At 40.1% G+C, this 23761-nt stretch overlaps 2 protein-coding genes across 3 annotated transcripts; both read right to left on the reverse strand.

Annotated features, from left to right (window-relative positions):
* Positions 1-1484: 1484 nt before the first annotated feature.
* On the reverse strand, positions 1485-11727 carry pkp1b (plakophilin 1b). Of its 2 annotated transcripts, none has more exons than XM_058632816.1 (13): positions 11474-11727; positions 10211-10305; positions 8585-8970; positions 8345-8486; positions 6607-6814; positions 6285-6432; positions 5742-5859; positions 4979-5155; positions 4030-4200; positions 3777-3930; positions 2772-2958; positions 2528-2612; positions 1485-2143 (listed from the first exon to the last, which is right to left on the reverse strand). In XM_058632816.1, exons 1-13 carry the CDS (start codon positions 11664-11666, stop codon positions 2138-2140), a joined length of 2070 nt encoding a protein of 689 aa, XP_058488799.1. In that variant the 5' UTR covers positions 11667-11727; the 3' UTR covers positions 1485-2137. The 2 variants fall into 2 exon arrangements, with proteins under 2 accessions (XP_058488799.1, XP_058488797.1); XM_058632814.1 differs by having other exon boundaries at positions 1485-2147; positions 11474-11726.
* A 908-nt stretch (positions 11728-12635) lies between these two features.
* Positions 12636-23488, reverse strand: smpd2b (sphingomyelin phosphodiesterase 2b). Its single transcript, XM_058630553.1, has 11 exons — positions 23143-23488; positions 20565-20689; positions 20369-20465; positions 19023-19099; positions 17310-17403; positions 16867-16956; positions 16615-16697; positions 16327-16459; positions 15556-15660; positions 15281-15458; positions 12636-14740 (listed from the first exon to the last, which is right to left on the reverse strand). Exons 2-11 carry the CDS (start codon positions 20612-20614, stop codon positions 14322-14324), a joined length of 1326 nt encoding a protein of 441 aa, XP_058486536.1. The 5' UTR covers positions 20615-20689; positions 23143-23488; the 3' UTR covers positions 12636-14321.
* Between the last annotated feature and the right edge of the window lie 273 nt (positions 23489-23761).

Here is a 23761-nt window from a genome sequence, read left to right on the forward strand (position 1 = left end):
GAAACCTTTTTAGCAGAGACAAGATACAAAGGCTACACCTTAATTGTCCGTGCCAAAACTTTATGAAAGCGCTTTTCTTAAACTGATCGGCAGTTTCACGTAATTTTATTGCATCATTTAATGAAGTCACATGCTGGGGACACCAGTATTACCAGTTGCGGTCATAAATCCGCCAAAATAAATAAATCCGGTTAAACTCTCCACCGTAAACCAAGAACTCTTGTGGCTGTAGGGTAGACGATGTGGTTTGAGCTGCAGCAGAGCAAAGTTCAAATCCGCTTACTGATAATTCACAGATAGAGCAGCTGTCACGCCTGGCTCTAATCACGGCGTCTTGGGCCGCAAAAAATAAATCACGAGGGTGGAGCTAACTGAACTCGAAACATGTGTTTGTTCATCTGCCTCCAAGCATTTCAAACATAACAGCCAAAATCTGGATGGGTGTGACAAGATGCAAGCGAGTGACACAACTATGGTGACTATGACAACTGACAATTAATTCAAATGCCAAACTTATTGGTGGAGGGAAGGGTCATAAATCAGTGAGGGACTCATTAAATATCAGTGCAAATCAGGTCAGAGGGGCTGAACGGTAGAATCACTCGAAAAATACTTCATTTTGAGTGATAACATTTTGCAATTGCAGCTCTCTGTCAAAGCTTCTCTCATAAGATGATCACAGATGCACAGCAGACGACCCGAGACATTCTAAAAACGCCCTGTTGATTTCTGGGTTTATTACATTTATTTTCTGACCTGTATGGACAGAAAATAAGTGTCAGATTTCCCCAAGACTGAAAACAAGGTGAGTCTATAGCGGAGGTGCAGAATTCTAGTTCTCTCTTAAGCCTCTTTCACACCAAAGTTAGCGGGAATTTTAAGGATTTTTAAACCCAAGTGAAGCCGAATGACATCGTTCCCAGTGATTTGTTCTGCCCTGTGGTGTTTTTTCTCACCCATGTTACATATTTGTGAATTGTAACATCATCAATGTGCCGGAAACAAAACAAGTTCACTCATCACTCACTCACTGTCAACTGCTTTATCCTCCATGTGAGGGCCATGGGGGAGCTGGACTCAATCCCAGCATTTTTTGCTTTAGTCTCTCTTTAAATTGAGTGTTTGGATAATCTGATAGTCTGATAAAATAAAGGTGTATTGAATGGACCGCTACAAACTTTAATGCAATTGGCTATGCTCAGAGCTACAGTATGTTAGGGGTAGGAGGATGAATGTACTTCTACACGTTGCATGAGTGTGTTCTCCAGTGGTGAAAAACCCATTTAAAAACACAGATTAAATGGGTATTTCGACCAGTGGAATTCTCCACTCTCCAGTGGAGAATAAAATGATTTACAGAAGATGGAATTATTAACTTGGCTTAACTAGAGACATTTTAAAATAGATTTTTCTGATCAATTTTAAAGCTCTTGTGTCTGAGTAGTGCTCCACTTAAAAAAAAAAAAAGTTCATTATTATTATCATAGACTTTCATCAGCTTTATTGACACATTTTGGCATATTATTTTGAAAAATTACACGCATATGAAAATACATACACCACCAAAAAGACATAAAATGTAAACACACATCGCTGCTTAAGACAATAACTCTCACTCTCATTTGTTTTTACTTAATTTTACATTGTCAAATACAATCTCATGTCACGATATTAAAGCTGGAATTTCAGTGCAAAAATAAACTGTTAACCCTCATGTTATTATCAAATAAAGCAAGCAAATGGTCCCATATTACACAATGCAGACACAGACACACGTTTCTTAAAAACGCACTCGAGCAAATCTGCAGAAAAGGCCGTTTGGCTGCAAACGCGTTACATCTCAGCCTTCACCTTTTTTTTATTTTTTTCCTACAAAGAAAGTCACCAAACAGCATTAACGTACAGGCTTGTGTAATCATCTGTTGATGTTTGTATTATATGGATTCATAGATTAAAAGTCCTTGTGAAATGGAAAAGGATGGAGCTCAGCCTGTGTGCCTGTATGTCGTGATGAGTGTGCAGAAACCTTGCAGGAGCGGTTCTTCCGTCTGTCGTCAGTTAAAGCCGCTGCATTAATCGACCACTTGAACCGACTTTAGTGCCGATGCGATGGTGTCATTCATGAACGAGGACTTGGTCATCCCTAGCTGCGGGACAGATAAAGGTTAGTGAGACTTGCACCTCGGTCACGTCACCTCTCACCGCCAAACCTGACCCAATGACTGACTGATCGTGAGCTTCGGTTCAAATGTACATTTTCCTGCACAATGATAATGCATCGTGCAAAGTCCTTTAAGTGTTACTTAAAACCTGAGCTACGAGATTCCTTGGCCGTACAATTAAGTATCTGCCTCGCGTTCACTGGGGCATTTCTGAACCTAATCCTCTCAACTTCTGTCCCTGTGTTTCTCACAAATACCAGAGAAAGGTGTGATCTTTGAGCTGAAGCCAAAAAGAAAACATTGAGGACACACCCGAACCCTGACAGATCTTGGCACTCAGGATTTAACCGCAAACGGCAACTCACCTTTTTCAAGAAGCTTTGTAAATCCTTCTCTGACCACAGGTTGTGAAGGAGCAGGGATGCAGCCTTGCTGGATTTGGGGAAATAGCTGAGGAGGAGAGAAAATAATAAATAATAGATCAGTATGGACTTGTGGAAACCATACAGGGTGCAAACCACATTCCCAATATTATGGTATCTATTAATCAAAATGCATATACAGGCACATTCTCTCTCTCTCTCTCTCTCTGCACACATGCAAACTTACTTGTTTTGGCTGAGATCATTCAGTGACTTTATCAGGTTGGCTTTTATCAGATGTTTGCCAATCTCAGGCTCCTTCATCAGCAGGCAGTTGGCAGCCTGACAGGTCATGGACAAAGTGTCATCAGATTCATTCCCTCCCTTGGTGCCGGCGGTGATGATGTCCAGCAGGTCAGGCAGAGCTTTACGAGCTTCAGTAACATGGAAAAACAAAACCCACGCGCTGTTTAACACAAGTATAAACATGTAAAACTACAACAGCAACTTGGAACTAGAACATTCCGCAGCAACATTTTGATCGTGCCAATTTGGAGATCGAGTAATATTTTTGTGGAAGCAACCTTTAAAACTTGGAGAGAGAGAGAGAGAGAGAGAGAGAGAGACTGAGCCACAAGCCCCCCCTCCCCCCTCCTTCCAAGCACCGGTTTCTAACTGTCCAAAACCAGAGAAACGCAGAGAAAACAACATGTTTTTAACGTTTCAGGAGCTCCCACATTTAAATTTGTGAAAAATGGATGTGAATTGACAGAGAAATTACAGTTTTAAAATCACAAACTAACTCCAAAGCAGAGTTCTCACAATGAGAGGGAGTGCTCAGTGGTGTGCATTGCTGAGCAAGGCACTCTAATGATGGAGTTCTGGGTAATGACACCAAAACAACAAAGCTGGTGAGTGGAAAAGCTTGCAACAGTTGTTTTCACTTTGAAAAAAAAATGCAACTGATGATACCACTCCCTCCTTTCAGGCCCATTTTCCAAGCTCTGCCCAAAAGAGATGTGGCATGTTGTGTTAAAATGTCAGCCAAAAGTTGCTCTGCAGACAATGACCTCATCATTTGGCAACATTTTACCACAACATGCCAACTTCTAATGCATTCACGCAATTTATTGATAGCTTTTGATGTGGGAAAGGCCTCTAACAAAGATATTTACATATTATTTTAGGTAAATATCAGGGTTTTCAATCAGGGTTTTGTTGTGTGTGTGTGTGTGTTTCACTTGCTCCTTACCTATGCTATTGTGAAGGTTTGGGTTCTTGGTCAAGTTTCCTACTAAAGCCACAATGTTCTTCTGTAAGTTGACTTTGTTTGACCTCAAAAGGGGACCGATAACCTGCATGCCATTCAGTTTCTGCACAATGGTCTGGCTCATGACCTTGGAGACCTGAGGGTAACAGACAAATGTGCCGAGTGCAGTAAATCATTCCGCTTAAATGGGCGAACAATCACAGTCATCGTGTCACGGAGCAATATCTTCGCTTACAATGCCTTCATGTGCGGTGAGGTTCTGCAGCGCTCCACAACATGCTTCCTGTGTGTCGGCCTGCTGGCTAGACTCAAGCAAATCCAAGTAACTCTGCATCGTCTTGGAGTGGAAGAGCAAGCCAGCGCCGCTCGGCTGAGAATCCTCCACGACCGGGTAGTCAAAGTGATGCTGGGTGAGAAAGACCATCATCAACATCAGCAGCTGTATTAGTCGTCTGATCTCTGCAAATGACTGACCTTGTGTAGCACATTATCCTCTTTGAATCCTAATATCATTTTGCATGTGACTAAATGAAACGCATTTATTTGCTGAAACGTTCAAAACCAGGTGGTAAAAGATTAATCTAAATGTAAAAACTGCCAAGAAATGAACGACAGCACACGTGCAAGAATCTTGATCCAACAGCAAAGCAGTGCAACTAGTTTCATAATTTGCTCCGACGAGAACATTCTCACCTGAAAATGCATTGTTGTGTTGACGTGTTGCTACATTGAAAAAGCTGGGAAACAGCTGCATGATTGATCGACAAAGACCTGCTCTAAAATCAACTGTACAATCCTTTGTTGTTGTTTGAAGCGCACGGTAACATCTGCTCACACATGTGGGCGCTCAGCGGCTGTACAACCTGCTTTTTACACGCACCAGTGTGAAGATGGAAATGATTCCCTCTGAGCAAACGGCCGCGAACACGCCTGCGATTCATTATAAAAGACTGCGTTCAAACCCTTTGAAGCAGCTGTCTATTTTAATACAAGCGCTCAAGACATCAAAGCAGACATACTGTCAAGCCTTATAAGTGCTATACTGCTGAGGTAAAGGATTGGCAACACTAACACATTCTGTCTAGACAAAGTGACAGAGAGTGATGAGCTGCGAAATTAAATGATCTCTTTTTCTTTTTTTCCTACGTCGACATTTTGTTTGGTGCACACCTACATCACCCCACCTCTTGCTCTGAAGATTTGTTCTGTGGACTGAAGCAGCCGATGGGGCCATTGTCGCCCTGGCTGTGGCTCCTGTCCAGCGGCTTGGCCAGAGCCGTGATTCTGCTGAACAGAGCTGGAGCCTCGTCCTCCAGCTGGAAAGTCAGGTTGTGCAGGATGCACACGCAGTTTTCGACAGACTGTTTCAGCAGGAAGGAAGACACAAAAGAGCCCGTCAGGTAAATGGTCTGGTGGTAACTCCTGAGCAGGGTACCCAATCCCCATTAGTCATTGTAAATTGGACACTCTAAATTGATCCCGGTCATGGGGCCACGTCCAGGAACCCAAGCCCGGATAAACGGGAGGGTGGAAGGGCAACCGGCGTAAAAGATTTCTGCCAAAATGGTCAGGAAAGTCATGTAATGTACAGATTCTATAGCTTTATAGCCTATTGTGCAGGTGTTGCAGTTGCCACGAGACAAAAATAGAAAATAATAAGTGGATTATTGCTGTAAAATATGAAGTTTGTAATGCAGTACTGTCAAAAAAACAAAAACTTTCCCCTTTTAAAAATGAGAAAGATGTCAGGGTTTGATATGAAATTAAAAAAAGGCCTAATCACAGATTTTAAATATTAAATCATTTTAATGCACCACACTGTATGATATTACGGCTTCACAAAGGGCGTCTTCAGTACTTAAGTTGAGGATTGAAGAAGCCTCTTGGATAAGAGGAGAAAAGTCTTAAAGTAAAAGAGCATTAACTGAAATTGTTGTTTTTTTTTACCTTATCATCTGGGTTTCCCGCTTCCACACATTCTTTGACATAACCGACCAAGGAGTCGACCAAACCCCGACACTTTCTCATCACCTGTCGGTTGTTTTGCTTTGCGCTGCTGAGGTTTCTGATGAAAAAATTAAAACAAATGAAACCAAAAAGTAAGAATGACAGTGGACAAAATGCATTGTGTTAAAAGTGTTAATGATTTCCGTTTGCTCGTATAACCAATGCATGGTCTTTTGGTTTGTTTATTGCCCCGACAAGAAAGGGGAGCAAAGATTTCATGTTTTGATCTTGTTTGATATGAATTACACCATAAAGGTATGCCACAGTAACCACGTACAACATGAGACGATTATAAAACAATCACAGCTTTGTCTAAATGAAACAGGAAGTCATTTAGGTGTTTCCATCACAGACACGTGTTTGTTGACATGGGAGATAAATGTTACACTGTGCATTAACATTTACAACCACACTGTCTTTCTTTCTTTCTTTCTTTCTTTCTTTCTTTCTTTCTTTCTTTCTTTCTTTCTTTCTTACTCTGACCTGAGAAATCCGGTGGAGTTATAGAAGACTTCGGGGTCTTGGCTGTTGCTGTTGTTAGGCAGAATGACGCGCTCCATGACGACAGGCAGCGCGCTCTTTAGCAGGTCTGGCTTCAGATTGTCCGCAGAGGACAAATTCCACAGAAGACCTGGAGGGAGTGGAAAAGACAACGACAGCGATGAGCTCAGCAAACCCAACTGTTCAGTTACTATGTAAATATGTACGCGTGCAATCATAGTTCCTGCCTCGGCAGTCAATTTATGTCCATGTTGACTGGATACAGGTGCACATACATACGTGTGTTTGCGTATTCAAACTTTACCTGTCAGCTGCTTCTGTATCTCCACAGAGTCGGTTTGTTGGAGCAGAGCCACGGTCTCCTCGATGCCGCTGCTGTGATGTATGGCCTCCTTGCTGGTGTTACTTTTAAAGGACAGGTTACGAAGGGCGGCCGAGGCGGTGTGGCTCACTTGCGAGTTGGGGCTGCGCAGCAGAGCCACCAGAGGAGAGATCCCCTTCACCTTTAACACCTGTGGGACAGGAAAGGCTTAGCGCGGCTCAATGACACCGAGGCCTGTTCATACCTGCCATTTACATGCGTGTTAGCTCTGATCCAAGAAGCACTGGGATCAGATTACTCACAACACTCATTGTAGCCCAGTTTTCCTTGGGTTACCATGAATGACAAGTTACCCCCTCAGCTGGAATAAGAGGATGTACATACTCAGTGGCAAATTCATACAAGTCACTCAAACCATGGGGGTTGTTTTCCATGGGGGTTGTTTTCAAAAAGCTTGAATAAATATGACACGACTGCATCGAAGCACTTCAGCAATTTGGTTTTCCTGGAATAAGCCTCCCAATGTGTACGGCAGTGTTTTGATTTCTTTTTCTTCCCACTTCTCTGACAGGAAGTGCACGGCTGCCTCCCACGACTCAAAACCTTCATCTGTAAATAAAGACGGCCGACATGAAGCCAAAACATCCCTCATTCTACCCGTCGCAGATCTGTCTCAGCTGTCAATCATTGCTTTAAAAAAAAAAAAAAAATTCAAAATGAATAATAATAATGATAATAATAATACTTAGAACTACCTTTTCCATTTACTTTGATGATTTAGTTAGGCTCACATCCAAGGCAGGGTTTATTTGCATTATGGATTAGGATTAGTCACTGGAGACACGTGTCATGTCTCATGTGTTTTTTTTGCACTGCAGTGTGTTGTTGGTTTGTGTATATATATTGTCTATATATGCAAACTACAAACACAGAAAAGTCAGGTTGGCCCAAACATGTTTTTGCCTCAGGGGAGTCCTGAACAGGTTGATCCAGGTTAAAGCCAGGGCTCAGGAAAAGGTCAAAGAGTAAATTCAAAGAAGAAACTAACAACTTCAAAGTCTTCAGCAGTTCCTGTTTGGACTGTTGCAAAGACGCGGCAGTGGTAAGACGCTGGTGTCTCTCTTGAGAGCCGCTGTTACAGTATATTGTGCCACGGTAACCACTCCCACCAAAATCATACCATCATTTTTCACACAAGGATGCTGAATGTTTTAAAATGATGCAGCAAGAGAAAAAAAGTCAGCAACAGAGCGAGGATCGTTATAAACATTAACGTATCATTTTTCTATCAACATGCGGGAATAATCTACTGTATTCAACTCAAAATCCCAATTTAAAACCAAGACTGCAATTGGATTGTTCTATGTTCTATGTAATGTTGAAAAAAATGTCAAAACAATTCAACTTTTCCAATTCTCAAATAGTAAATACCCAATGAATAGAATTCAGAAGGATCTATGAGCAGCAATTTGATAAACTATTGAAAACAACTGACTCTGACACCAAAACAGCAGTATTGATTAAATCACAATTACCACTTTCAACATCATAATGACAAGTTGTATCCAAATCGTTGTCTACATCAGCTCTAACCTTTGGGTTTTGGGGTATTTTGGCGAGTATTTTTACTTCCTCCATTTCTCAACTTGAAATCCCATGTGACTGAAGTCGTGTCGTGTCGTGTGTGGCAGCAGGAAGAGACGGAAAACAAACAAAGTACCTCCTCCTTTGCCCCGTCGTCAATGAAAGCGTTGTGCTGAATGTAGGAAGCGCCGCAGTGCTGATACGTCTCATTGGTGCTGGAGAGACACTCCACAGCCTCCTTCATAGTGAGATCTACGACACCACCGCTCCCATTTGTGCTGAAAAAAACACAGCATGAGTGTCATCTGCGGGGATACTTGAATTCAAACGTGTTCCCATTTAAAACACCGTGTTCCCGTCACCTTGAGTCACTCACCCATGCTCTCTTTGGGTTTGCTTGGGAAGCCTTTTGGATTTGGATCCATCTACTTCACTGTATTTGACCTGGCTGGTTGTTTTGGAGTTGATGAAGCCATTCACAGCGTACTGAGCGTGACCTTTGGGAGGTGTTACAAACATACTGCTGGGCCTCTCTGTGTTGTGGGTTCCTCTGTTGGAGAGGAATCTCTGCAATGGAACGGAGCGTTTTGGCGCCGGCACCGAGCGCTGCCGGACCAAATCGGGCTCACTGCGGCTGGGCTTTGAGCCGGTGGGGGCGTACTTCCTCTCATAGTGATGGGTCGAAAATGCAAAATTCCTCTTAGCAGTGGATTCCTTGGCGGTGTTGACGACTTGCTGTTTCATGTTCTTCTCAACGGTATGCTGCAGAGCCAAGGAACACGTGGGTTTTTAATGAGAGAAAGTGGGTTTTTTTTTTATTTCAACAGCAAACGAAAGCGTTAGAAGAGTTACTGACACTGCAGTTGGCAGTGACAAATGAATATAAAAAAGATTGATATAAGGCCTGTTATATAAATGCCTGGCTGCTTCCATGGGAGCGGCGAGTAAACAGATTTCTGACACTCGAAGTAACTGGAAAACATGTTTTTGAGAGCGAGAGCGATGGGAGAAAAGTCAAGCAAGACAACTGGCTCTTTGGTGTAACAGTAAAGTTGTTTCATTTCAGCAAGAATGACACCTGCAATGTTTTTTTATACTTCATTTCCATCCATATTTGACAATCAATAGGCATTATCAAGCAAAACTGCCAAATATTTCCTGGTTCCATTTCAAATAGGAGGATGAGTTACTAAACAAATACCTGTAGAAATTACCTTAAGCTTTTCTTTAACACTTAACTGTTAGGGACATAAAAGTTGTCCCTAACTGTTTGGTTGTTTGGTCACTGTAGTGAAGGATGCAGGTGTTTTTCCCTGTGTCATAATAAGCACATAAACACCAGGGGAATGCCACTCTGCTAATAATTGTTTTGGATATGAAGCAATGCTGTAAGATAATATGTAATTTTCCTGCGAAAACAGTTTCGTATTAGGTGAGATAATAATATGTGACAGTAACTGTAAATCAGTTTTTTATGACATTATAATGACAAGTTTAAATCTTATCTTTTTACTCTAGCCTTTATTTTACATTTAAAACAGAGTTTAACCTCTTGGCTCTAGCCTTTTCCTATTTTAATCCATGCTGTGTTGTATTTTACTGTTTTAGTCGCATCTGTTGTTTTATTTCAAGGTTGAAACAGGGTTTTTACTTTTTGACTTTAGACCTTTTTCCTTTTACTTCCACCCTGTGTTGTGATTTAATGTTGTATTTGCTTTCTATGAAAGGAGCTATACAAATAAAGTCTATTATTATTATAATTATAATATTAATAATATTATAATAATAAAAGCCACATATTTGTCAATTTCAGCTTTAGGTTACTTTCAATAACTGAAGAGAACTAAACTAAACAATGTTAAAATGCTCGTCTAAATAATCTGCTTCAGTGCCTCATCATCATTGTGTCTATAACAACACTGTGATGATGATAATAATAATAATAATAATAATAATAATACACCAGAACTGCACTACAACACAGACAAACTCCACATCTTACCGTTTTATTGAAGCCATTTCCGAAGAAAACGCTTCCATTAGACGTGCTCGACTGAGACTTCAGAGGCTCCATAAACACAGGCTCGTACCCAGGACCTGAGGACAAATGAGCTGTTATCAGTGACATGGCGAGTAAATACCTGAGATCAATGCACAGACTCATAACCTCCATCTACAGATAATGTAGCCATGTATTGTATAACAGTTACTTATTTAGATAGTGGGCACAGAAGTCTTATCTAAATCTATCACATTAGGCGTGTGTTCTGAAGAACTTCCAACACTTTAAAACTGGAAACTATCCTGGTTTTTTGTTTGAGTTCATTCCAAACTGGAAAACTTCATAAAACCAGAGTTGTAAACACTGTAACGTAACCAATTAAGGTCATATGTCACTTCGAAGAAATGCCAACATTGACACCTGACTGTAAATAAAACTAATTCTATCAGCCTGTAAAGTAGACACCACACAACGGAACTTAGATTTAGTAAGTCTACAACCCTACGCAAGTGATATTCAGGTTGTGAAAAGTGTTGTTTAGGTTGGGTGTGAAGAGTAAAGCCAAACATGCAGGAACTGACAATCACAAAGAAAGCACTTGACACAACTAGTGATTATATGACAGGATTTAGAGTAGACTATAGGGACGTGACGATACCGCTCTTTCGTGTCCGATACCGATACCGATATTAGTTCGATACACTCATTTGAGGCCATTTATGAACTTCGTGGAGCTGTCAACAACACATTTATGTCGTTTCTAAGACGCAGAATCGTCCAACTGTGTAGCAAATATTGTTGTAATGAACAGCCCAAACATGACTCGGCTAAGATGCTTTTGCAGACTTCTGTTTACATTTGTTTTCTCCAGTCTGTGCATAGTGAAGCACGCGACATATACGACTTTTCCATTCTCATGTCGGATATATCCGATCCAGTGATTTTAATCATCAGTCAGTATCGTACTAATACTGATTCCCTAATTTAGACATTTTACACTCACCAGGATCCACACTAATGTCTTTTGTAACTGAAGAAATTAAGTTACAAAAATTGAACTCATGATTCATGTCCTGTTTCCTGGGGAGCCAGGGACATTTTCAGCTTCGTGAGACCAGACAAACGTATCAACTAACTCTTCACTCCCACGGAAACAACCACAGAGTGTTTGTTAGGAAAAAACATCCAGTGAATGCCAGGGTTTTTTTTTCTTTTCTTTTCTCTCTGAGGTGACGTCAGAGTGTGTGGAGGACAGTCTCTTACTTGTGGGGGTCAGTGAGGTGGATGCGCTCCTGCCGCTGCTGGACTGTCTCGACCTCGTCCTCCGGATCGTTTGCACTTGCTCCAGGACGCGCTGTTGTCCGGATCTGCACTGGTGAGCGGACGGCACAGCCAGAGACGTGTCGTCCACATTTCCGATGGAAATGACGGATTTCAGCGGATCCTGACTCGTCATTGTTTTGTGCGGGAGGTCAGTGAGCAGCTGTGGCGACTGTGTGTGTGTGTGTGTGTGCAGAGTTATAAGATCGCACCTTGCCCTGCCCTGAACTATTAGACCGCGCCCATGAACACACACACACAATAGACTTTTGAGACAGTCCTGAAGAGGAAGTAACAGTGAGAGTTCACTTTCAAACGTTATTTCTATGTAGCGCGTGTAAAACAATGCAAACACAAACACAACGCTCTGTAAATAACTGGGACAACACTGAGCTCCATGGGAATCGACTGAAATCACGTTAGTTGTATTTGTACAGCAGCAAGTCATTTCATTTAATGTTTTAAAATTTAAATTTACAGTTCATTGTCTTGGCCAGTGGCGTGCACAGTTAGGGGGCGTGCCCTAATGGACACAAGGACCAGATTAGATAATGTTTAGATGCCCGGGGGCCAATGGTCATTTCAGACCTTTTTTATAAAAATTAAATTTTCATTGTCACAATTATTATTTTTAAATGGAGATGAAAAAATGAAAAAAATAATAAAAAAATAAAATAAAATAAAAATAAAAGCGCCTTTCTTTCACATAGGGAGTCAAATAACAACATGAGATGAGTGCATATAGCTGGTCACAGGTCAGGTTCCAACTCAGGACTCTGGTGTCAAAGCGCAACTCCTCACCAGCTGAACTAATGGGGGTGACACATTACCAAATTGTCCGAGTCACTCCCAGGAGATAAATAATCCATTAAAAAACTAAAGCTGCAGGCTGTACAAAATCTCACCGTGGGCTGTGATTGGCCCGCGGGCAGTGGTAAAAACGTGACACGACTGGTTGCCATTCATATGTAGCCTCTGTAGCAAAATAAACAATTGTTCACTCTATATCCAGCTGATTACATTGCATTGATGCATCAGGATCAAATAGTGTAAACAAAATAGTGTTTGTCACCTGAATCCAACAAGCCATTAGACTGCAGAACAATTCAACTTTTTAACTCTTTATTTACTTTTACTTCAGGCATTTAAAAGAAAAACAAATCTCTCCGATTATTAAATTACAATTAAAATCTATGATGACGTTTAAGCTGCTGCTGGAGGTGGAGCTCATAGTGTGTATTTTGTTTTCCTCTGTTTTATATACTATTTGCTTTCGACAAAGCTCATTCTGAAACATGCACAATAATTCAAATGCATCTCCCTCTACCTCGTCTTTAAAGCACTGCTGAGGGCATTGGTCACTGCTGATTATATATTATATATGAGAATAGGTTTATATGTACATTATACAGTGTGATCGTGTTTTTTTCTGAGGAGTATCAAAGGCAAAAAAAAAGCATACAGGAAAGTCACTAAATGTTCTGGTTTCTGTTGTGAAGCACAAGCCTCATTTCCATTGGAGAATAAAATAATTTGAATTTACCACACCCATGGACGGACTTTCCCTGGTCGTGTACATGCCCTGGCTGGTAGGTTTGCTGCCAAAGAACCAGTTTGGTTGATGGTTTTCAGGTGGACCTGATTTGGAAAGTTCACCCAGCAGAGACTGAGCCCTCTTGTGGCCAATGTGTGAACCTGTTGTGCATCAGTAAACATCTGCAGTTGAAATTTCTGACTTGACTGTGTCAAGACACATCATTTTATTATTTTCATAAAATATAAATAATTTCTAAAAGGAATGAAGAGCAGTTATTTTCTAAAAATCAATCTTTTTTCTTTTTTTTAAATGAACTATAAATCATGTTTCTACCACAGAGGTGATCAATACGAATTCAAGAATAATCATTGTTAGGTTTTATCTTAGTCTCTTACAGTTTTAAGTCATTTCCCAACACACATAGAAGGGAGTGGTTTATCTGGTTAGTCAACTCAGTGGACACATACGATATAGTTTTCAGCAGCTTTGTAAAAAATAACTTCTGTGATCAGATGAGTTCAAAGTTAAGAATATACATCATGATATAGCTTTACATTCACAATGCCACACTTTGGGATGGAGGAGTGAAGACAATAATCTAACATCAAGAAACTTTAGGTGCAACACCGATAAAATCCTTCAAGTCTAAACATGGTGAATCTTTAAGTGCCGAAACTAAAATACTTGCTTATCAACATGTAAACCTACAACTGGTGGAGTGTCTATATCTTCTGTTTAGTTCTTCTGTGAGTAAATAAACACATTAAATAGATCTGCAAACACAGTATCTGGACCCACTGTGATTGTATAACGGACTCTAAAAATCACAAAATGGAAGCATGAGCTTATAAACAGAAACAACTGGTCCCGATGGTACTGGTAATACTGGTACAGTAGGTGGAATGCAAGTAGCACCTGAGGCTTTAAAAAATAAAATAAAACACAAATGGTCATATACAGGACCTTTAAGCACAGCAGTAGAACACATGTATTCAACCGTCTGATAGGAGGTGTATTTGTGGAGGTGCATAGAGGAAGACCTAACATAAGAATAAAGACTAATATAAAAGTGTGAAGCACTACTATCAGAATCTCCCTTTGATTATAGTTCAAACCTTTCATTTTACAGTAAAAATCTAAATCTCTTTAGAGCATAAATCACTTTCAGAGGAGCAAGAATTTCCTTCGTCTTAAAGCTCACTTCAAAGGGCTTCATTAAAACCAAAGTCCACTTTGACCCAGCTGGCTCAGACATTACTCCTCCTGGTCCAGGACGCTAACACCCTCTGGAGGCTTCCGCAGGGAGACGTGAGGCTGAGCCAGAGGAAAACCCCTGAGATTCTCTTGCAGGCTTCCGACAGCAAGTCTCATCTGGTCTTCAGCCCCCTGGAGAGATTTCAGCTCCATGGTGTAGAGGATGTACAGCATGAAGGTGGTGAGCAGGATGGCGAAGCACAGAGCAGCCAGCAGGTAGAAGGAGGTGAGGGGGAAAGGCTGTTCAGCTCCCAGAGCCAACCAGGGCACTGCGGCGATGGCCAGCTCCAGCAACAGCAGAGCCAAACCCATCACGCCGGTGCGTGCTGCCGTGTAGCGCATGCTCTCTGTACAGTGCAGGCCTACTTTGACTTCAGTGCGAGCCTCTGTCACAATATCCACCAGCTCAGCCACTCTACCTGAGAACAAGAGAGTAAAGAGAATGAGCACATAAAAATATGGCGTTTGCATGTTCTCCCTGTGTGTGCGTGGGTTTTCTGCAGGTTTTTCGGCTTCCTCCCACAGTCCAAAAACATGCAATATGGGATTGTGTAAATTGGACACTCTAAATTGACAGTGAGAGTGGATGGTTGTTTTTCTGTGGCCCTGTGATCGACCGGCAAACTATCCAGGGTCACAGTACCCCCTGTGACCCTCATGTGGAGGATAAAGCGGTATAAAATGGACGGATTTATTTGTTGCTTAATACTTAAAGGCACAGTGTGTAAAATCTAGCATATTTATTATCCCCTCGAGGTGTGTTGGAAAACCTCTGTTGACTTAAGCTAGTAAAAAAACTCACCGTTTAGTTTGTCTGTGACATATCTGGGGGGCATGAATGTCATCCATTGCATATCCATCAAATAATTGTGAAAGAGAGTTAGATGGATATAAGGGTTTTGAATGGAGACACAGTGGCATTTCCAGAACTGGTGTGTTAGCATGACAAATAGCAATACCTGCAGCGGAGTCCTTCTCCTTAATACACTTCTCTCTTCCAGTCTCAACGGGAGTGTGTGACACCAGCCTTAGTTCAGCCATCAGAGCCTCATGATCGGAGTACGGGAAAGGGTGATCAGGGACGGAGCCTTTGGTGGTTGACATGGAGTCACAAAAGACGTCCACTTTAGAAGAACCCTGTAAATAAACAGGAGGGAGACGCACGGTGGCATTTTTGCTCTGAACACAAACCACCATAACACAGCAGGCATGACAAAACGTGGCTTTTACTCACTTTGAACAAGATGTAGTCAATTCGGATTCCCTTCTCAAAAGGACCAAGCTCCTTTTTATTGATGAAAGGGTTGTCAGCTATTAGAGTGACACCATCCTCACATCCCTGCAAAAGATGATTGGTTTTAGCGTTTATCACCACAAGGGAAATTCAGTTTTACCATTACCGTTAGTTTTGGTAGAGCTAATAATCACATCTAAGAGGAATGTCAACTGTAAAGCAGTCCGTCTCCCTCTGCTCGTTAAGTTTGGCTGTTTGTCTGTGAATAAATGCCACCCACCTCACCAAATGTGTTCATGAAGTAACAGAGGGAAGAGGGAGGGGCACGATAACAGCAACAACAGACAGGAAGTTAGCCAAACGTTAGTAAGGTCACATTCCTGTCAGCATTGCTGTGAAAGCGACACGACTGGCAACAACTTTACACTTGCTGATTAAGTATACTTGTTCAAAATTGTGCAGGCAAGACATGTCAGGGGCCTCAGATGATACCAAGATGTGATCAATGTTGTTTATGCTTCCATTATCCATAAACAACAACCAAGGGGTTCAATGAATATAGTGAATATTGCGTCTTCTATAAATCTCTACATGCTAGATAAAGGCAAACATTAAAAGTCTGCCTCTCTCTCATCCCTTCTGTCCCTTATTTCATAAATAAGCTGGTGAAATGCATGCACAAGTAGCCATCACAAAAACACTTAACATAAATGACTGTATTTATCAGACATATTAATCTTATTGGTGTACGGCAAACATGTCAATACCTACATTAAATGTATCAGTCTCTAAATAAGCATCACGGAGTCCAGTGTAAGATCTCAGTAGCCTGTTTCCGAGGTCCTGAGGGTGCATGTTGAGGTCACCACCTAAAATGACCACATCTGCTCCAGCAGAGGTGTGCCTGATAGAAAACACATTATTACACATGAAACAGGGGAAAGTACTTACTGATTAGGATTTGCTTAAGTGCGGCTTATACGAGACATGAATCATGGAGATATTGATCAGAGAAAACAAACATCCTCATCCAGAGTTAAAAAGCAAAAGACACTCTACCGAACAAACTGCTGCAGCTCCCAGGCCTGAACCACTCTGTGAGGTAGATAAGAGTCCTTCTCTCTGCAGTACTCCGCATGCAGCTAAAAATCAACCCACAGACACAGAATCAATTGATTTACATTTACTCAACTGTCACACTTTTACTTACACTTACAACTTAGGGAAATTATAAACAGCCAGCCAAAATGTGTTTGGTATTACATCTCTTATATTCATATACAGCTGAGAACTGCTGGTAGGTTAACTTACATGAGTGACGTAGACATTAGCGGTCAGACTTCCGATGCTTAGAACAGCCATCCCAACAGCTTTACCCCCGAACCAGTCTCCATGGTGGGCCTGAATATAAAGAAAGATAGGAAAATTGAAGAAAAAAAAAAAGGGAAAAGTGAACTATAAAGATGCAAAAGGTATAAACTGCAGGAATGAAACCCCAAATAACAGTAGAAACTGAATCAGAAGGTCATACTTTCATGTTCACCCACCTGCTGATGTAAATCAAACATCAAATAAAAGATAAATAAAACTCCGACTTTACGTTCCAACACAACACATCACAATAAATATTTCATTCAATAACTAATAATTCTTTACCACAGTTGAATTACTAATATAGGTTGAATAATGGGTTTGGAGCACTTCTTCCTCATGTGTATAAAAACAACCTCTGCTCTCAGCTTCAAAAGACTTACCATGTAAGGGTAACCATTCAGCGAGAAGCGATAAAGAAATGTGTCACGGATTCTGTGTTTGGAGAACATGGCCAGGCCGCTTCCTATGACTCCACTGCAGGATGAAAGTAAAAACAACACGTGAGCAGAGGTTAAACTATACTCCAGCTTCAGCAGCATGTGGTTATCATTATAAACTAGGGCTGTCAAAAGATTAAAATGTTTAATCAAATTAATCAAAGGGTAGCTGTGGATTAATCATGATTAATCACGATTAATTACCATACGTAAATATGGCAGAAAATTCTCATTTTCTCTTTATATTGTTGTAGGAACGGAAAGATGAATGAGAGAATGCAGATGTATACATTTAACATTTGTTTTTTATTTATGGACAATCCAGATGGTGGTGTTATTAATAATGACAAATAAAATCAAATCAAACTTAAACATACCACACCATAATTCCATGTGTGTTATGTGTCAGGTCTCTTTGCTATGACTTTGAGAAAATATAGGAAGTTGTTATTTAGAACATATTTTTCAAATCAAACTTAACTTTTATTGTAAATGTTTTGGGCATCTAAGCCATTGTTCTATTTTTTTAAAGCAAATTTAGGATGGTTGGAAAACAAAACATTTTCTTTTTTTTTTAAATAAACAAACTACTACACCTTCACACAATAAAATGTGGCCGCAGCTGTCATGTTGCATGCGCTGTCGGTCCCTATAGTTGTGACTTTTCCTTCAATTGCCCACTTGCGCGCTACTGTTAGGAACTGTTCTGCACATGCCTCCGCAAAGTGACGCTCTTCTGTTTTCATTGTTGTTAGCGCGAATGACTTCAGTTCCCATGTTTTAGTGATTTGATGTGCAGTTACACCCAGGTAATTGTTGTTACTGACAGAGGTCCAGTGGTCTCCTGTTAGAGCAACATATTCCGCTGCAGCCAAATACTCTCCTTTCTTTTTCTTTTCAGTTTCATAGAGCTCGTGGATTTTAGTCATTACTGTGCCTCTTGACGCTTGTAGAATGTGTCGCGGGACGCAACTTTTAACACTTCCGCGAAGCCCTTGTCCTCGACAATATTAATCGGCCGACAGTCTCTTGCAATCCATTTGGCAATTGTGTTAGTCAAGTTGTCAGAGGTAGACTTACTTATTCCCCTGCGTTCGGTGAGCGTGGTGTTGATCTCAGCCATAAGCCACGAGTAGTGCAGAGTGGGTACAATTGTGGGAAATATGGGGCGGGTCATTGCGTTATGCGTTAAAAAAATTACCGCGTTAATTCGACAAATTAATCACCCTGCGTTAACGCGTTAATTTTGACAGCCCTATTATAAACATAAAAAAAATAAGTCACGCATGGTCTTCTCTCACAGATCTACTTTATCAAAAGTAGGTGTTATCTGTCAGAGATGCAAAAAAATGTATGGACCTGAGTTGACATTTGTGTGAGCTGCAAAAGGGATTAGCAAAGCAGGACCTTTGATTAATCTGCGTTGTGCCTTGGTAAGGGGCTCAAGAAAGAATTAAGCTGCAAAAGTGAATCCTGAAGGTAGAGCCTACGCATCAGTTCATTTTTTTTGGATACGGACCAATGCTGTGCAAGAAACCTTTGCTGACAATGATTTACAACTCTTTTGAAGTTGTGTCAAATTGTTCATGAATTTTAATCTCAAACAAAATAGGAAAAATGACATGGCAGCCATAAGAATGAGAATAAACATGTTACCTTTTGAAATAATGTGAGTGAGGGTGGCTAAGGGAGAGTTTCTTTTTCAAGAACAGGTAGTCTTTCTCACTCCACACCTTAGGAAATAACAGACATATTAGCATGTTAACAGTCAAACAAATTTCCATTTCTCCTTTTTATTGATTTATTTTGCTGGAAACTGATAAAGTAGCAAGACCATCATTTTTGTGGATATAGTTGGCTATTGCCATATTTCAACTTTTACTTATGATCTCATCAACACCACACTAGCCATCAGCACAAGGTCTTGACTGCATTACTTCAACTTATATTTAAGGCAAATTGACTTTTCCACAGCAGGGATAAAACTATTCACCCTCAACTTAAACTGTCAAAACAGGAGGCCAACTAAGTGAACTTTAATTATGAGAAACATCAGAGTTCAGAAACGTTAAGTATAACCTGAGCCTTTCAATCCACACGGACAATACATTGTGTAGGCTCCCTGTAGCACAACACGTCCAACGACGACGACAAATGAGTGCTCAAAGAATACAAGGTCATACACAAAATGCTAGTACGCAAAAGCAAGAAAGTATGACTCAGCCCTAATTCTCCCACAAACGCAGTATCAATCTCTGCCCCCTTAGTCTCAAGCACAGCACATGAAGATGTGTGTATCTTTAACAGATGTGCTTCCAGGCTCCAATTCACTGATTACACACCCAAGTACGAGCCAGATCCCAGTGTGCCAGAAACTCTCAATTCCTGCTCTTAAAGATACAATCAGAAGAGCCGGCTAAGATACAGGGTCAGGCACGGGCTGTCCAAACATTTTCTGTCAGATAGTGATTTCAATAAATACTATCTAGCTTTTTTATCAAGCACAACCTTGATTTAATACATTTAACTGGAACTTGGGAAGAAGCTGTTATTATTGAATCTACTCACAACTCTCAACTTGTGATTGCCATTTTATTTAACGATTTTGCTTCAATGCAAGTTGATTTCTAATGGAGTTTTTTGGGTCTTCAGTTGAATCACTTTCTCAGAATATATTAATACATTTCTACAAGCTACCTACATACTATACTATACAACATTATGATGACTGTGGTGAACCGCTTGTTGACCGAAATACAAAACAACTTTTCTGGACAGACATGATCTTACTCAGCCTGTGACGGGCTCAACTTCTTCACACTCCCTTTGGAATATGTATACTTTAGATTCATGATTAATCCAATGTTTTTTGTCCTCATTTATATTTTATGAACATGTTTCCTTTTCAAAATAAAAATAATCACCATCATCATCATCATCTCTAATCAATCTAATCTTTTAAAATGCCTTTTTAAAGATGAGATAATTACTAAAACACTAACCTCTTGCAGGAGGACAATATCATGCTCTTCTTTGCACAACATGTCACCAATCATGGCGTAGCGTTCAGTACAAAGTTTGCTAAGGAAGCGGATCCCCCTAAACAAAGAAACAGAGTATGAACAATGACTTCCTGCATAATGTACATCTACGGTATGAAGACAGAAAACAAGGACACCACAAAGCACAACCACTGACCAGCAGTTCAGAGAGAAGACTCGGATCCTGACAGAGTCTGCGTTCGTCATGCTGGCAGATCTGTTGATCAGTTGATGAAGTTATGCTGTTTAAGATGTGGAATATCAGGTAAGATGACTCAGTACCTGATGATGCACATAAAAATAAATGGTGCATAGGGTAAATGTACACATATAAATCAAAATTCAGATATTAAAAAGCACACAAGTCACGAGTCTAAGGGGAAGATACATATAGCTGCACAGTCAGTGCTTAAAGTGCAGAATAAGCAGAAAATAGCTCCAATAATAAAACTTTTTGAATGATTCAGCACATTTCCTGCTTTTAACTGCTATTAGATATATATTACTGTGCAAATACCGTCATGGTGCTGTAAGTGCAAATATGTTTAGGTTTTGTTGATATCCATTATACTATTATATACTGGGTTATGTATAATATAATAAAGAATAGATGTCTGCCAAAATTAAGAGAAAAAAGAGATCAAGTATATTTATATTTTGTTTATTAAGTTTTATAACTGAACAGATCCCTGGGCAGGCCTGGCTTCACTTTGTGACACAGTGAGGAAAAAAAGGAGACAAATTCAAAGGCAACTGCATTCCCTCCTTTCTCCTGGGAGTGCAACAATACACCGGCCCCATACAAAGTGCTGACATGGCTTTGCTCTGTCTAGAGAGAAAATGGGGAAGCAGTAATGTGGTAAAAAGAATCAGGCTTTAGTGTCAGAGGTAATACTTGAACAGGGAACACTAATTGTTCTTTGTGTGTCAGTACACAGAATGCAACGTGAAAACCACATAATTCTCTTGCAAGTCAAAGATAAACACAATCCTGAATATGTACATTGCATTAGAATGTGTATCCAAAATACTGGGCAATAAATATTGTAGCTATGAAACAGTAGGTAAATATAACATACAAAGTAACATAGATCGCTCTCATACAAAATTACAAATCCACAGATTTAGTCATTTATTAACAAGACAATCTTTTTTTATTGTCTGTAACAACACATTATGTAATAACTCCGCATTATGTAATAATGTAATAAATTTGCATTCCATTATGTAATAACTGCCGCATTTTGTAATAATCTGCCGCATTATGTAATAAACTGCTTGAACGCAATATGTAATACATTTTGCCGCATTATGTAATAAGCTATTACATCGTTCACTCTGTAGAACCGGATCCAAAAAGACAACAGTTAATTTCTAGGCAACGGAGGCATGGAAAGTGTCAGGTCATCACACCACACATCCCTTGGCTAATGATTGCTTTCTATTTAATAGTCTGTACAAAGTTAAAAACAACTATTCATTGTATATGAAATATTTTGTATATTCCTGTATGTTGAGTGACTCAGATTTCCAACAACCTATTTGGTTTGATGAATTTGTTTTGTCTTAGTGTTTGATGTTAGCATTACTGAGTTTGAGCTTCACACATTTTCTCAACTAAGGAACCATTTTGAGGTAAAAAAAATATATTCCAGGGACTTCATGTAAAAAAGGGGATATACAAGGGGGATATTGTCACGGCTCAGTTAGAAGTTATCCATCATACGACCTTAGTTCAGATTAAAAAATGTGAGAATGCGAGTATGAATGGTTGTTTATCTAATGCATGATGGTCCTGTGATTGGTCCTGTACAGAGTGTACTCTGCCTCTTGTCCAGTTTTCCTTGTCCAGGACTTTAAAAGATAGATGGCAGAAAACAAATCAATTCCTTTACTAGTCAAGCCTATATCTGATCAGCCTTATGGCAGCAACTCCATGCATTTTAGCATGCAGGCATGGTCAAGCTGACCTACTAAAGTTAAAACCAAGCATCAGAATTAAGAAGAAAGATGATTTAAGTGACTTTGAATGGGACAGGATTGTGGTTTGTGCCACAAAGTGCTGATGTACTGGGATTTTTTTCCTTCACAATCATCTTTATGGTTTACAGAGAATAGCCTGAAAAGGAGATGGTATCCAGCACTTCTCTAGGGAAATATATATAGTGTAAATACTGTGGATGTTTGATGCCATTAGTTTAAGTTAATATTATTTTCTGTGTACTATGCAGCTTCTTAAATACAATATTCATTGTGGTTCAGAACATTGCATTTATTTCAGCAAAGAATTTGAATTCATTACCAGAAATACATGGTCAGATTATTTGACAATGAAAAAAAGTTATCTGCCGAGAATTGGAATTATTCTTATAACAATCAATTCAATCAAAAGTTAAAAAAAAAAAAGAAAAAAAAAAAGTAAAAGTAAAAGTAACAACTAAACATAAATAAACAACGTTCAGGCTGAAATTGACTCATATTTCAACGTCAGGTTCAGGTGAAGTAACGGGTTTTACGAAACAACGTAGGTCTGTAGGTGAATCGCGAATTTGACCCATTTCCTATGTTAGTATCAACGTGAACACTGAAACATTAATTCGATGTATCACCCAACATGCCCACAGATGGAATGACACCAAGTGTTACACAACTGTGCCAAGCCATGACGCTAGCCCTGCTTCGTTAGATTGTCATTTACACAGTTTGCTAATCAAGCTCAAGCTTATCAAACTCACCTCATGGAACCGTTGACGTCGCTGAAGTTAACTGGACCGTTTCATGAAACCCAAAGAGCCGCAACGATAGTTTTAGGCTTCAATACTTAAACACTTGTCTTTTAGTTTGCTATGGGACTGTTGTTGGTAATAATTAGCGACATAAATATCTAAAACTAACTTCGCGGTGTCGTTTAGCCACATTGGCTGCGAAGGGGTTTTACTTCCCCGGTGTCATAGATGTAGTAGTGTCACAGAGCTAGCGTGCAGTCCAGTCAGCTGGGATAAAAATAATTGTTACAACTTCCGGCTTCATTTCCTTCCTTCAAAATAAAACAGTTTAACTGTTTCTGTACGATAATTGTATAAAACCAGGGGAGCGTGTTGATCTAATTTCACTGAGCTGTACGAATAGTGATGATACAAGGAGTGCATTTTAAATATGCGTATCTACCACTTATTTAACAATATTGTTGTGAAACTTTGGTTTCCCGTTTGTGTCTGCCTCAGCCGCGGTTCATTCTGGGAAATTGACTTCTTTCCATGGAAGGTTCAGTCCTGGCAACAAGAAAACAAACAGTAACAGTACTGTAACTACGGCTTATTTGCACTTACTTTACATATCAAACTAGTTGTTTAA

The sequence above is a fragment of the Solea solea genome, chromosome 6 (genome assembly GCF_958295425.1).
Source record: "Solea solea chromosome 6, fSolSol10.1, whole genome shotgun sequence".
NCBI classification, from domain to species: domain Eukaryota; kingdom Metazoa; phylum Chordata; class Actinopteri; order Pleuronectiformes; family Soleidae; genus Solea; species Solea solea.

What these genes read in the sequence shown, in the direction of transcription:
- smpd2b (XM_058630553.1), bottom strand. Translation starts at nt 20,614, where the DNA reads ATGACGAACGCAGACTCTGTCAGGATCCGAGTCTTCTCTCTGAACTGC. An exon ending in TGAATGGTTACCCTTACATG is followed by an intron (nt 16,957 to 17,309) that starts GTAAGTCTTTTG and finishes CTTTATATTCAG; the next exon opens with GCCCACCATGGAGACTGGTT. An exon ending in CTAATGTCTACGTCACTCAT is followed by an intron (nt 16,698 to 16,866) that starts GTAAGTTAACCT and finishes GTTGATTTTTAG; the next exon opens with CTGCATGCGGAGTACTGCAG.
- pkp1b (XM_058632814.1), bottom strand. Translation starts at nt 11,666, where the DNA reads ATGACGAGTCAGGATCCGCTGAAATCCGTCATTTCCATCGGAAATGTG. An exon ending in AACTCCACCGGATTTCTCAG is followed by an intron (nt 5,860 to 6,284) that starts GTCAGAGTAAGA and finishes TTTTTTCATCAG; the next exon opens with AAACCTCAGCAGCGCAAAGC. An exon ending in TACAAAGCTTCTTGAAAAAG is followed by an intron (nt 2,148 to 2,527) that starts GTGAGTTGCCGT and finishes TCTGTCCCGCAG; the next exon opens with CTAGGGATGACCAAGTCCTC.